The 13,653-nt window shown below is 52.9% G+C and overlaps 1 protein-coding gene across 3 annotated transcripts in view; it reads left to right on the top strand.

The window, feature by feature from the left end:
* The window catches only part of FUBP3 (far upstream element binding protein 3), a 39,533-nt gene extending 33,059 nt beyond the window's left edge, over positions 1 to 6,474 (top strand). For 2 of the 3 annotated variants that reach the window (XM_058853548.1, XM_058853547.1), the window contains exons 17-19: positions 3,193 to 3,264; positions 3,941 to 4,068; positions 5,092 to 6,474. In XM_058853548.1, the coding sequence (XP_058709531.1) occupies positions 3,193 to 3,264; positions 3,941 to 4,068; positions 5,092 to 5,100 (209 nt within the window). In that variant the 3' untranslated portion in view covers positions 5,101 to 6,474. The remainder of the gene's footprint in view (positions 1 to 3,192; positions 3,265 to 3,940; positions 4,069 to 5,091) is intronic. The other variant, XM_058853549.1, reaches the window with a different exon arrangement.
* Positions 6,475 to 13,653: the final 7,179 nt, after the last annotated feature.

Below are 13,653 nucleotides of genomic sequence, written 5' to 3'. Positions count from 1 at the left end.
GTTCAAATTCCAGACTGATGGAACAACATGGGAGATGCCTGCAGGAAATGGAAGGAAGGTTAGGCAGGGCTTCTGTACTGGTCATTTTTTCCTGAAATCCTGTTGAGTCAAAACTGAGCATTTTGGAATGGAGAGTCACCTTTTCAGAATAATTGAAGTAGTAAATGCTGGTGGTGATGCTGTAGCTGCATCATCCTGTGTCTCCAACAGCCAGAGGAATGGTTTGCCCTGAACAGAGCAGATTTGTGACTGCTTGGTAATCTCAAAGCTCATGTGATGGTGGTAATGTCCTAAGGACCCTTGCAGTCACAGTTTAAGAAATATGAGCTTGTAAATGGTCTGGTCTCATTACCCCCCCCCTGCCCCGCTTTTGGTGCTTAGCTTTAGTTTAATTTTAGTGTTTTAATGGCAGATGCTTTTCACTGCTAAGGCTGATTTAGCAATGAAGTAGATTATGAACTTCGGTATAAATTTCCATACTTTGAGCTTCCTGAGGAAGGGGAATCATTGGAGGGACAATGCCTGCAATCCCATTTGTGATTCCCTGTAATACTGCTCACCTTTGGGTGTTTATGACATTGTAAATATGTGAAGTTTGGAAATCTCAGTGCTGCTTTGTTAACTTGGTGCACTTCTGAAATGTGTGCGGTGGTGGCATATGGCAACCCTGCATGGAAGTGTGTGTTAAACTTTGTCTGAGTCCTGTCTCTTAGCAATTACAGTCTAGAAATGATGACTTTCCCTTTGAGCTTTAAGGTCCTGGAGAAGGTCAGCAGTTGTTCTGGTTTCAGCACGTTAAAATGCACTGGTGGGCTTCAATTGACTTTTCTTCTGTACCAGGAGTGAAATAGTATGGTACTGAAGAAGAGTGTTTTTTCATTAACTCGTTTTACAGGAAAAATTGTTATTCTGCTCCTTTGCTTTGCACCCCCAAGGGCTCTGAACTTCCCTGAGTTTTGGAAAGCAAAGCAGTCAGTGCAGCAGGGAAAGCTCAACAAAAAAAATAACTTTTATCTTCCATAGAGCCATGGAATAAATGCTTACAAAACTGCATTGCTCTTTGCCTTGCAAGATGGCTTTAGAAACTTATCTTGGTAACTTATTTTTCACCTTCCTGAAACATCCCTTCATGCTGCCCACCAGTCCCTGAGGAAAGAAGAATCTCCCTTCCTGCAGCAGATAATAGTGCCTCAGGCTCACCCCTCCTGGCTTTGGAGCCTGTTGTAGGAAGCACAGCCCCCTTGAGCCCCCTGATGACCAGTAATGCAGTTCATACTCCAGTGATGACAATTTTACACTGTCAGGTTTCAGGTGGCTCCCAAAACCCCTGGAGCTTCCTGCCTTGCCATTGCCCTTCCCCTGTGTGGGTTTAGCCCCACACTGCCGTCTTTTGGAGGCAGATGTTTTATTCCTGCTGTTGAGTGTGATGGAAAATGCTGGCTCCCTAATTCAGCTTGTGCTTAGGATGTTCCCTGTTCCTGTTTGTAGCCAGGCACACTGAAGGCAGGCTGGGTGAGGAGAAGGGACACACACATAATGCTTTAAGAACCTCCACCACTCTCCTCTGCTGCACTGGTGCCCAGGTGGAGCTCACCAAGGTGTAGGAGGAGTGTTGTAAGAAATAGGTAAATAGCTGCTTTTGTACTTTTTAATTTGAAGACAGCCTTGTGCAGGGTCCCTTGCCCGAGTGCTGCAGCCCGTGTGTCACAGCTCTGTCAGCCCTGTCACAGCGCCAGCGTCCTGGGGACAGCCTCGAGTGCCGTCCTTGTGGGAGGAGGGGCAGACCCCCACCCCCTACACATGTATTTAGATTTTAATTACTTCCCCCATCTTAAATAAATTAACTGGCTGGGGAAACATTTTGCTGTGAAATGCATTTAGCTGCGTGTCCTTTCAGCCTGCTGTGGACTGTAATTCTCCGAGAAGAAAAGGCATTGAAGGAGGTCCTTTGTTGGCATTAGCAGGTGGACAGTTGAGGCAGCCTTGACCTCTGCCAGAAAAGGTCCTGACTTGTAGCGTTGGTCAAGTCTTTTAACCCGCTTTTATGCCCCTGGACAGGACACTGCTGCCCTGTTCCCTCCACCCACTTCACACTTGCAGTGTATTATTTCCCCCTTCCCCCCACTTCAAAGCCCCCCTCGGGCCGGTGTCAGGGCTGGGCTGTGCCTGGAGCTGGGATGGGATGGGAAGTGCTCTGCTCCACGCGTGTCCTCTGTCCTTGCCTGCTCCCCGCTCCTGCTGTGCCTCTCTGCAGCTCCCAGGTGCTGTGTTTGCTGCTTGTTTGTCCTGTGTCTCACTGGGGGCTCTGTGCTCCCACTGGGATCCAGGCAAGTGTGGGAAGGGCAGGTATCCTGCCTCTGTCCTGGCTGGCCGGGCTCTCCCTGCTGTAACACTCAGATGTGTTGGGTTGAAGGTGTCTCAGTGCTTCAGAGATGGGGACTCTGCTGGGTGGAGCCCAAGGTTTGGGATCTGTGAGGAGACTGGCACCGCTTCCCTTGGAGCAGTGTAGGAACCTGGAGATGACACCATGAGCCAGCTGTGGCTGTTCAGGGGTGTCGAGGCTGCTGCTTGAGTGATGCCTGGGCTGTGCCCTGGGGGCAGTGGAGCAGACTGTGCCCCGTGCAGGGCTCTTGGCACCTTGGGGAGCTGGGAGCTGAGTGGCTGCCCTGGAGTTGTGCAGCTTGTGCACTGGAGGCTCGTGTGTGTGCAGGGTGTATGGAGGGGCATTGCCCACAGGGGTCCCTGAGCTCTGCTCCACTGAGAAGAGCAGGGGTGAAGGATGCAGCCCCTGAGAAACAAGTGAGGTGACTCAAAAGATGGCCATTCCCCTGGCAGCTCTGTGGAGGTGATGGGTCTCAGCTCTCCTGCTCTGAGTGCAAACAGACTGGGAGAGCAGGGTGGCTGATTGCAGACTGGGCAGCTCACAGCCACGTGCTTTGGCTGAGCAGGTCCCAGCAGGGCCACATTTGGCTTCATGCCCTTCAGCAGATGAGGTGAGATCAGGAACTCAGGCTTTTCCTCAGCTTCCCCTGAACTGAAGATGCCCAACAGTGCAGAAAACTGGAAGCTGAAGTGTCAAGTCTGGGCAGCTGTGGTAGACCCAGGGCCTGTCTAGTGGAGAGTTAGATGTCACTGGCTGGAAATTGTCACCTGTTCCATACTGACGTGCCCCTTGTTGTCATCTTTGCACAGGCCAACAGAGCCAGCAGCAGAACAGCCATCCTGATTACAGCAAAGCATGGGAGGAGTATTTCAAAAAACAGAGTGAGTGAAACAGGCTTACTGGAGATGAATCAGCTCTTCTTACAAGGAGTTAACTCTAATCTGATGACTTGCATCTCCATCCCTGCCATTTTTAGCTTACAGTCCTTTGGTGATGGTGCATGTAGTGCTGCCACAGAGAGCTTTCGGTTGTGCTGTCGCGCCTCAGGAGAGCAGCTCCCACTGAGCCCCAGTCCCCTGGTGCCCACGCCTGCAGCCAGCCTGCCTGGAGAAACACAGAGCATGCAGGAACTGATGCTGGCAAAATCCAGAAAGCTGGAGCTGGTTTGTGAGAGAGTAGGAGAGCTCATGGAAAGTCACAGGCCTGGCTCTTTCCACCGTGTTGCAGAGTGCATGATCCCAACCTCTGGACTTGCTTTGACATGGAGTTGCTGGAAGCTTTGTGCCTTTGAGGATGAGGAGTGTGCAGGCTGTCAGCCTGTCCCTGCAGCTGCAGGAATGCTCTGGGTGCTTTCTGCCTGCTCTTGGCTTGTCCCTCACAGTCCAGCTTGGAGCCCATCCTGCCATCCCACGCGGCAGAGCCGGCGTTGCTCTGTCAGGTGTCTGCAGCAGCTGGAAGGGGGCTGGCTCTTCTTTAAGCTTGACAAAAGGAGATCCTAACCGTGGGCTTGGACTTCTGTAATTGCTTATCTCTCCCTTTTTTCTTCTTTCCCTCTAGGTCATGCTGCCAGTGCTGCTTCTCAGGCAAGTTCCCAGCCGGACTACACGATGGCTTGGGCCGAGTATTACCGACAGCAGGCTGCCTACTATGGGCAGACACTAGGGCAGGCTCAGGCCCACAGCCAGGTCTGTATTCACCTTCCCCAAACCCCTCTACTCCCTTCTCTTGGGCAGTTGGGTATATTGGCCTTGCCCTAGTGTAGAGACTCTCCATCAGGTTCACATGGTGAGGCAGAGATATTTTGTGGCTGAGAAAGTGACCACAGAAGCATTGCCTCAACATCGGAGTCTTATTTTCCTGTATTGGGTGGGTGAGGGTTTTTTTGGGAGAGGACTGGGAAGTTACTTGTTTCTTTTGGGAGCCTTTCTTTATAGTCTCCAGGCAGTTGTTTGGCTTTGGGGAATTAAAGTAAAAGGATGATGAAACCAGGCTGATGAGGCAGCACAGCACTGACACATCCCAGAACTGTGAGTGCAGGCACTGCCTTTTATTGTGCTGGGACAGGAACTGTGTGCTCACCAGCTCCCTGTCCCAAAAGAAACCAAAACTGCTGAAAAATAATTTGTACTAACTTGCTTTTGAGTAAAATCTCCCCTCAGCTGTCATTCAGCCCACCTGAGAGTTGTGTGAGATTTATCCTGATGTTGCTCAATGCTTTCCCAAGCAGCGGCTCCATGGAGCAAACAAAGCGGCAGAAACTTTGTGCGGAGCACAGGGGCACCTTGCTGTGGTCTGACACTTGTCCCCAGGGCTCCACATTTAGCTGTGGCTCTGGGGAGCAGAGGCTGCTGTGGATGCCAGCCCCCAGCAGCTGCTCTCCCCTGCTCTCCCCACTCACACCGGCGAGGTGGAGCCGGTGCCGGCGCTCGCCGCGGGCGCTGGCCAAGTGTGACCTGGACATGGTGATAAAAGAGCTTCTCTTCATTCCTCCCCCAGTCTGCCCTGCTAGAAAGAGAGATCTTGTTTGGTGAGGGGCAGGAGAGCTCTGGGACAGCGTTAGGGCAGAGGGCTCCAGTGGCAGCTCGAAGCATCCTTTGAGCTCAGCTGCAGCAGGGACAGACCTGTGTCGGGGGAGGAGGGCTCGGCAGCTTTGATAATTTGCTGCTGCTTAGTAACTTTTCCTTTTCTCCCTCTTTCTTTCTTTCCAGGAGCAGTAGAACAAGGTCCTCGTGGCAATTTTTTTCCCTTGGAATCGTTGTGGAAGAAAACCTTTTTGTAACAGAGGTTTTTAGATTTGCAACATTTTGATGAAGACTTTTCTGTTTGTGAAACACTAGCTGTAGGATAATCTATACTGAACTTTTCTAAGAATCAGGAACAATTAGTAATGTACTAAACGTATGGACATGCTGGTAATTTTGTTTCCAAATTTATATCAAAATAAAACCTCCGGGATTCTTTTTGGAGAGAAGCCAGAGAATTTCCAGGCACCAAAACGCACCCCAGAGCTGTGACATTTCAACATGTGGGTTTTTTTGTGTGGTTTTTTTTTTTTCCTTTTAGTTTTCAATCTTTTCTGTTGGAACAGAAAGAGTGGCTTGGAAGTCTTAGGTGGTATGTAACAAATCTTAAAAAGAGAAAAAAAAAAAATTTAAACAGTATTTAAATATTCTTAAATATGTAAATTCATTAAATGTTTTACTTCTAATTTCTTGTATCTTGGCTGTCTTTGATTTTATTGCATTTTTAAAAAACTGAACTATGATATGTATTGTAATTAATGATATGATTTCTGTATTTGAAACAGTTACTGTTTGCAAGTTCGGGGGGGCATTTTGTAGGGTTTGTATAATTTCTAGAGTCTAAAGGGGTAATATAAAAACGTGTTAATTTTTTTAGCAATACATGTTTTCATGTCTCCATTGCTAGTTGCATTTATGTATCTAAGACCTCCAAGCTTGTTAAAAAAAATGAAAAAACAAAAAAAAAAAAGAAAAGAAAAAAACTTCTTCTATGCTCTCAGAAATATAAATACTGTTATTTTTAATATTAAAATGAATCTGCTATTAGTACCTTTAACAAACACTGTGGAACATAAAACCATATAAAAGGTAGTAACTATTTTTTAATTCCAGGGTGTTTTCTGCTTTTTCATTTCTTTTAAATATTTTCTTATCTAATATTTGTCAAATTACCTAGAGAAATAAATGAATCTAGTATTAACCACAGTATGCGCTAAATAATTTTGATTTAATAAAAGGGATAATATGATTTCTGATGTTTACTGTAGTGTTTCTTGTACAGATAACAGTGTATTTTTAAAGGAAAAACGGAATTGAAGCTATTTTTTCTTGCATTTTTAATTGCCCTGCGGGACATTCCGTTTTTAAATGTACTGAATTACTGTTCTTGGGTTCTTTCCTTATTTTTCCTTATGCTTGAAATGTCTAACTATAAAGAACTGCAATTGGATAATGTTGAGCATGGTGTTAAAAAAAAAAAGTGTTCTTTTTATTTGACTGACAGTTGCATTTTACACTCTATATAATAAAATTTCCACAAGGTGTCTTGTGGGCGAAGTATTTCCCGTCTGTTGGACTCTGTTGTTTCCTCTCCTCGGTTCCCAGGGAGTTTGGGGTGGTCACTGAGGGCAGCATCAACGTTAATTCTGGAGAAACTCCGTTCCTGTCACATCCTCCTGGTGCTGTGACACCGAGCAGTCCCGTGCAAGTTTCTGTGCTTGTCGCTGTTAGAAGGATCCCAGGAGCACCTGTGTGAACAGCGGGAAGTTTCCTCTGCAGCCCTGGAAAGGTTTTACTGCTGAGGAGCTGGCAGCTCCTGCTTTTAATAGTCTGAACTTGTTGCTCTTTCCCAGCTTTGTGGCAGACTCCATGCAGGCTCCAGGCAGGCTCCATGCAGGATCCATGCAGGATCCGTGCAGGCTCCATGCAGGATCCATGCAGGATCCATGCAGGCTCCATGCAGGATCCATGCAGGATCCATGCAGGATCTGTGCAGGCTCCATGCAGGATCTATGCAGGCTCCGTGCAGGCTCCATGCAGGATCCGTGCAGGATCCATGCAGGCTCCAGGCAGGCTCCATGCAGGATCCATGCAGGATCCGTGCAGGCTCCATGCAGGCTCCGTGCAGGCTCCATGCAGGCTCCATGCAGGCTCCGTGCAGGCTCCATGCAGGATCCGTGCAGGATCCATGCAGGCTCCAGGCAGGCTCCATGCAGGATCCATGCAGGATCCGTGCAGGCTCCATGCAGGCTCCGTGCAGGCTCCATGCAGGCTCCGTGCAGGCTCCATGCAGGATCCATGCAGGCTCCATGCAGGATCTGTGCAGGATCCATGCAGGCTCCATGCAGGCTCCATGCAGTCTCCATGCAGGCTCCATGCAGGATCCGTGCAGTCTCCATGCAGGCTCCATGCAGGATCCGTGCAGGCTCCAAGCAGGCTCCATGCAGGCTCCATGCAGGATCCATGCAGGCTCCGTGCAGGATCCGTGCAGGCTCCATGCAGGATCCGTGCAGGCTCCATGCAGTCTCCATGCAGGCTCCATGCAGTCTCCATGCAGGCTCCATGCAGTCTCCATGCAGGCTCCATGCAGTCTCCATGCAGGATCCGTGCAGGCTCCATGCAGGCTCCATGCAGTCTCCATGCAGGATCCGTGCAGGCTCCGTGCAGGATCCATGCAGGCTCCATGCAGTCTCCATGCAGGATCCGTGCAGGCTCCGTGCAGGATCCATGCAGGCTCCATGCAGGATCCGTGCAGGCTCCGTGCAGGCTCCATGCAGGCTCCGTGCAGGATCCATGCAGGCTCCATGCAGGATCCGTGCAGGCTCCATGCAGGCTCCGTGCAGGCTCCGTGCAGGATCCATGCAGGCTCCATGCAGGCTCCATGCAGGATCCGTGCCTGCAAGGGGATTGCTGGAGCAATCAGCATCCCGCTCCTGACTGGGAGAGGAATGGGAGGGATGTGGCTCCAGCTATTATCAGATGTGTTAAGGGCATCAACCTTTCGTTGTGCCCAGACCAAGTTTGGCAATAACTGTAGCCCCTTCAGGGATCCTTTTCTCGTAAAATGTGAGTTTTTGGCTCCTCCAGCCTCAGGCAGCTCCATCCCCTGCTCCCAGGCAGCCGCGGGGGTTTATGACGGGGGAAGGGAGGAAAGAAGATCCCATCTGCAAAGCCGGGAGCGGGAGGCACATTGAGAGCCGGAAGAAAAGGAGATGTAGCATCTCTAAATATACCTCCAGAGAATCAAGAGAGACATTGAAAGATGGGATAGTAAAAGCCACTTGGAAAGAGGGGAGAGGGGGGAAAAAATGGCTGGAGGAGGGCATAAAGGCTGCTGATGGGAATTGGGAGCGGGCATTACCGAGAAGACTTCCTTCTAATTCATCTTCCAAGCTCTGTGCCAAAACAGCATTTGGCATGGTTCACAGGGAGCAATTGTGTGATAATGAACCCTAAGGTGTCCCTTAATTGAAGACTGAGGATTACAGATTGTGCCAATAGTCGTAAATGGCGCAGGATTGTGGGAGGATGCATTTTCTTAAATGTATCTGTAAGTACAGATGAGTGAGTCTCCCCAGTGAAATGCCCATACTATAAATTATGGAAATATCTCTTTCTGATGCAACCTTTTATTGAGGGGGTGGGGCAGCAGGACAAGAAATAGTTTGCAAGCCTTTGAAATTTGGCCTGTCATTAAGATGGTGCCTGCAAAGCTGGGGTTTCATCAGCAGTCTGGTGTCCTGGAAGGATGAAGTGCTTGAAACGTTCCCAAGTTCACCGATTTGTTTTCCATTATTGCTGCCTGCTCTGGGCAGAGATGCCACGGATGTTGAACTGTTGTGAGCCCATGATGGGCTGGAGAGGGGCAGGGTTTGAGGCAGAGATGTCTCAGCTCTTCATGAGGAGCTGGTGGCCTTTGGGTTCCTCCAAGCCCTCTGCCAGCCCTGCTGCTTTCCTGGTCTCTGTCCATCCAGGGTGTTCTGGGACTGGTCTGACACTCAGTCCCACCCCAAGGCTGGACAGGCCCCCTCACCTTTCACTCCAGGGTCTGCAGGCAGCTCCTCATGTCCCCTGGCTCGGGCGTGTGGTGCAGCCCAGAAGCTGCTGAGGTGCCTTCAAAGACAAGTCTTGGTGTCCAGGAGAGGAACCAGATCTCCTCCTCAGCTCTGGGCAAATTTAACCCCTGGTAATGTGGATTGATAGGCCCTGGCTGCACTGGGTTTTGAGGCAGGAAGGGTTTGTCTGTCCCTTTGGCAGGAGCTGGGTTCTGCATGGAGCAGGAGCAGTCCCTGAGGGCAGGTGGGACACATTTGGGACTTTGGGGTCCATGAATGGTGATGGGGATGGTGCAGCCTTCTCCTCCTCACAGGGAGCCAGATCCCAGCACGGGGGCATGACAAGAGAGTATCCTGAGGGGCAGTGAAGTGATCCCAGGAGAACACCTTCAGTTTGGGGAAGGCTCAGACTCCAGAGTGAGGCATTTGGGAAGAGCAGGACTGGAGTCAATGGCCCTGGCAGGAAGTGCCCAGACCCTGTTCTCTCCTACCCTTGACAAAAATGCTCAGTCCCTCCCCAAAGTCCTTGGCTCAGGCACACAACATCTCTGCTCTCCCCAGGATTAATCCATCTCACTTCTACCCAGCAGCACAGCTTTGCTGGGTGTGTGTGGGTGTCTGGACCATGTCCCACAGGATCCCCCAAGCTGGCAGCCCCCAGCCCACTCTGCAGACAGAGCCTGAATCCTGAGCAGACATTAACTGTGATCCTTCTGCAAACGCTTTCTGAGCAGCAGCCCTAAAAACACCGTCACTGAAGCATCTCACTGAGCCCAGGATGACCCTGATGCTCTCCCGTGCTCCCTTTTCAGTGAGCCTGAACAGGAACAGCTCTTTTAGGAGTGGGAGACTTTGAGATAGTCTAAAATACTTTCTTTAATTTTGCATGATTTGAGAACAAACTACATTATGGCCCTTGCGAGTTAGACTGAAATGACTGTTGAAAGAGTCAAGAAGATGTGGGACCTTTTTTTCCCCCTTCTCCAAGTATTAAATATTTAATTGCATTAAAGGAATGCTGTATTTACAGTAATAGGCAGTGTGGTCAGAGAGAGAGCTCCTGGTGTTTAACATGGAACTTTCCAACAGGATTTGAATGTTCACAGGGTCACACCTGCACTGCTGCTTCTCCCTTAAACCCACCTGGTTCCTCCCACTCTCAGGGGGAATTTCAGGGCTGTTGGTGTTTGTAGGATTGTGGTGCAGGGCGAGGAATGAGGATCTTGCAGTGTCAGTGTATCCTGTCAAGCACCACGTGGGTGTTTATTCCATGCAGGGAGCTGTTTATCCTTAATTTGGCTGGTTTGGAGGTTTTTTCGCTGGATTTGCTGTGGGTAGCAGCAGTGCAGGGTGCCCATGGCAGACAGGGATTCTCTGTTCTCATAAGGCTGGAAAAGACACAAAAACTTTCCAGAATTTTAATGGTGGAAATGAGCAGAAATTGGTGTTATGTGATGTGAAGATGAGTTGAAAGAGCCACAGCTCCTGGCTCTGCTGGCAGGAGGAGATAGTGGCCCCCAGAGCTGACTGAGAGGGCAGTGAGCCCCATCTGTGTCCGGGCAGCTCCTCAGCGGCTGCTGGGGATGGAGGAAGATGGCAGAGGGGAACCAGCCATCCCTGGGATTAAGGATTTGGGACAGTGGATGTGCAGATCTGCCCTGCCACTTCCCTCCAGGTCTGGGGCACCACCTTCAAGGCAGGTGACCCAAAAAAGCATCTCTGGGGGTGATCTGGGGGCAAGTACCAACAGCCCCCCCGATTATCTTCCCATACTGCCCCTTATCACTGGAGGAAATCCTATTTCAAGGCCACTCTAATGAAGCCTCTGATCTTTGCAGAGCCCGGCTTGCTCCCCTTTAATCCCGGCCGGGCCGGGGTGCAGGTGCCGCGGTCCCGGGGATTAGACGGTCCCTGCTCTTTGTGGGAGCCGTCACTCAGCGCAGCCTCCTTGTTCCGACCATTCGCCAGGGAATATTAAACTTTGCTGCCGTGTAGTCGTTGCACGGGAAGGCTGGAGATGCTGCTCTGTTTGTTTTGGGGGAATTAGGGCTGGTGAAGGGCAGGAGCAGCCGGAGGACTCCTGAGCCCCACGCCGGGGTCACCCGTCCCCTCCCCTGTCCTCCCGTGCCAGGGCTCTTCCAGCCCCGCGCTCCCGGCCCTGGGGACGCTGCCCAGCCGTGGAGCAGGGATGCTGTGGCTGGGTGCTGCGATCCTGCTCCTGCCCAGCCGTGGAGCAGGGATGCTGTGGCTGGGTGCTGCGATCCTGCTCCTGCCCAGCCGTGGAGCAGGGATGCTGTGGCTGGGTGCTGAGATCCTGCTCCTGCCCAGCCGTGGAGCAGGGATGCTGTGGCTGGGTGCTGAGATCCTGCTCCTGCCCAGCCGTGGAGCAGGGATGCTGTGGCTGGGTGCTGAGATCCTGCTCCTGCCCAGCCGTGGAGCAGGGATGCTGTGGCTGGGTGCTGAGATCCTGCTCCTGCCCAGCCGTGGAGCAGGGATGCTGTGGCTGGGTGCTGAGATCCTGCTCCTGCCCAGCCGTGGAGCAGGGATGCTGTGGCTGGGTGCTGAGATCCTGCTCCTGCCCAGCCTCGGTCACCATCTCCCGCTCCGGCTCCTGCGATTCTCCCGGCGCAGCCGGCCCGTGCGTTCGGCAGCTGCTGGAGAGGCACGGCCGGGGTGGCCCTGGCTGAGGGCAGCAGAGCAGGGCAGGGGCAGCAATGGGGCTCACGCACAGCCCCGCACACCCTGCCCTTAGCACCTCTCCCGGCGATGTCCCAGCGCAATCACCGCTCCGGGTGACAGCCCGACAGCTGCGCTGGAGCTGGTGCTGCAGGAGCGATGGGACAGACGCTGCTGGGATGCGGGAGAGACATCGGTGGGATGCGACTGTCCCGTCCTCAGATCACTGCCGGGAGGGAGGAAAAGGCGCAGAGATTTTCCTGTCTTTGCTGTCCACATCCCCCCTCTGTCCCTGCGGCCACCCCGAGCCACCGGCCCCTGTTCCCGGGCCGCGCTGGTGGCCGAGGAGTCGCCACCGCGATTCGCCACAACCGTGTTCCCTTTCGAGGCCGCCTGAGCTCGGACGCAGATAGGAAGGTGATTTTCTTCCTCTCGCTCTTGCGTGCCGCGACACCCTTCCCGAAACGATCCTGGAAATAATACTTAAAAGAAAGGAATGGGGGAAGGAAAGGCAAGGAAGCGAGGGAGAGCGGAGGGGAGAGCACTCAGCATCTCTGCTCGGCTCCGCGGCCTCCCGCAGAGTGAAATGGAGGCGAATAATGCCCTAAAGCTCCTTCCCGAGCAGCGCAATCAGCCCGCGGCTCCGAGGGGCTGCCGTGCCCTGTGCCGGAGCATCTGCCGGGAGGATCGCTGGGCATCCTCCCTGCCCGGAGCCGCTGGGCACCGCCGGGCACTGCTCGGGAGCACCCGAACCCTCCCCGCTGCTCCCGGCCCCGGAGGGCAGCAGGGACAGGTCAGCAGTGCGCGGTTTGGAGGGAAGCAAGGGGCTGTTCAGCTCCGTCCGTGGATGCGGCACCTTGGGGACAGTCACTCTCTTTTTGCCCCTGGGGAGGTGGCATGCGCTTGAGCCTGCCTGTGCCCTGTGTTGGCACTGGGATGCCGGGGGCTGCTCTGAAGCAAGGGGTGCACCCATGGGGACCCCTCCGGGGTGTCCCAGCCCAGCCATGGCCCCTGCGGCCCGTGGTGATGATGCAGGGGTTCTGCACGGGGTGGGTGAAGGCACAGGTGGGAAGCCCCACCCTATAGAGGGAACATGCGAAGGATGCAGCGGCCCCCTCAGCCCAGGCTCACCCTGAGCATCGCCTCATCCATCCTCCTGCACTCCCTGCCCCGCTGGTGGGAGCGTTCCCGGGCGCAGGTAACATTTGGGCACATTCCCATAACCGAGTGTCACCAACTGCTGCTGCGGCAGGCCCGGAGCCCCTCTCCAGTGCTGCTGTTTGCTTTGCAGCCTCCTTAGCCCCTATTGAGGCTTTTCAGCTCCAGCCCCTTCAGGGGGTTTAAGTAGGTAAAACCTGAGGAAGAGGCTATTTTCCTCCCTCCCTTTTGAGCCCTGCCTTGTGCCCAAAAGGCCCCCTTGTTTCACGCGTGCCAGTCACCTGGCTGGGCCCCCAGCCCCTTTCTCTCCCAGCCTCCCTTTTCTTTCTCCTTTCTCTCTTTTGACTTTTCCAGGAGCCCTCGCTCTCCAAACGAGCTTCAGATTGGATCCAGATTGAGGTCCCTTTGTCTTTCAAGGGTTGTACTAAGCTAATTAAATGTGATCCCAACAAATAAACGCAGATCTCCCCATTACATTCAGGCCTGCCTTTCAGGCAGCACCGGGCGGCCCCTCGCCCCCGCCCGCTCCGCGCAGGGTCCCCCTCATTGAGTCCCGGCCATTGAAAGCACTGCCAGGATTTCTTTTGTGCCGGGGGTCTCCGAGCCCTTTTTCCATCAGAAAAGACCCCCAAACAGCAGCTCGGCCTTTGTGAGTTTGCAAGCAAACGCCAAAGAAAAGCCCCCTGAATGCTTTAATAAATGGCACATTTAGCAACTTCGGAGGCGCCTGGCTCCTGCGGCAGCCGCAGGGGTGCGATGATCCCTCCTTGCCCCGGCTCCCCCGGCTCCCGCAGGGGTGCGATGATCCCTCCTGCCCCCCTTTCCCTCCGGCTCCCGGGGCATTTGCAGCCCGTGGAGC

This window comes from Poecile atricapillus, chromosome 20 (genome assembly GCF_030490865.1).
Source record: "Poecile atricapillus isolate bPoeAtr1 chromosome 20, bPoeAtr1.hap1, whole genome shotgun sequence".
Classification (NCBI taxonomy): domain Eukaryota; kingdom Metazoa; phylum Chordata; class Aves; order Passeriformes; family Paridae; genus Poecile; species Poecile atricapillus.
This window is presented reverse-complemented; position numbering and strand designations above follow the sequence as displayed.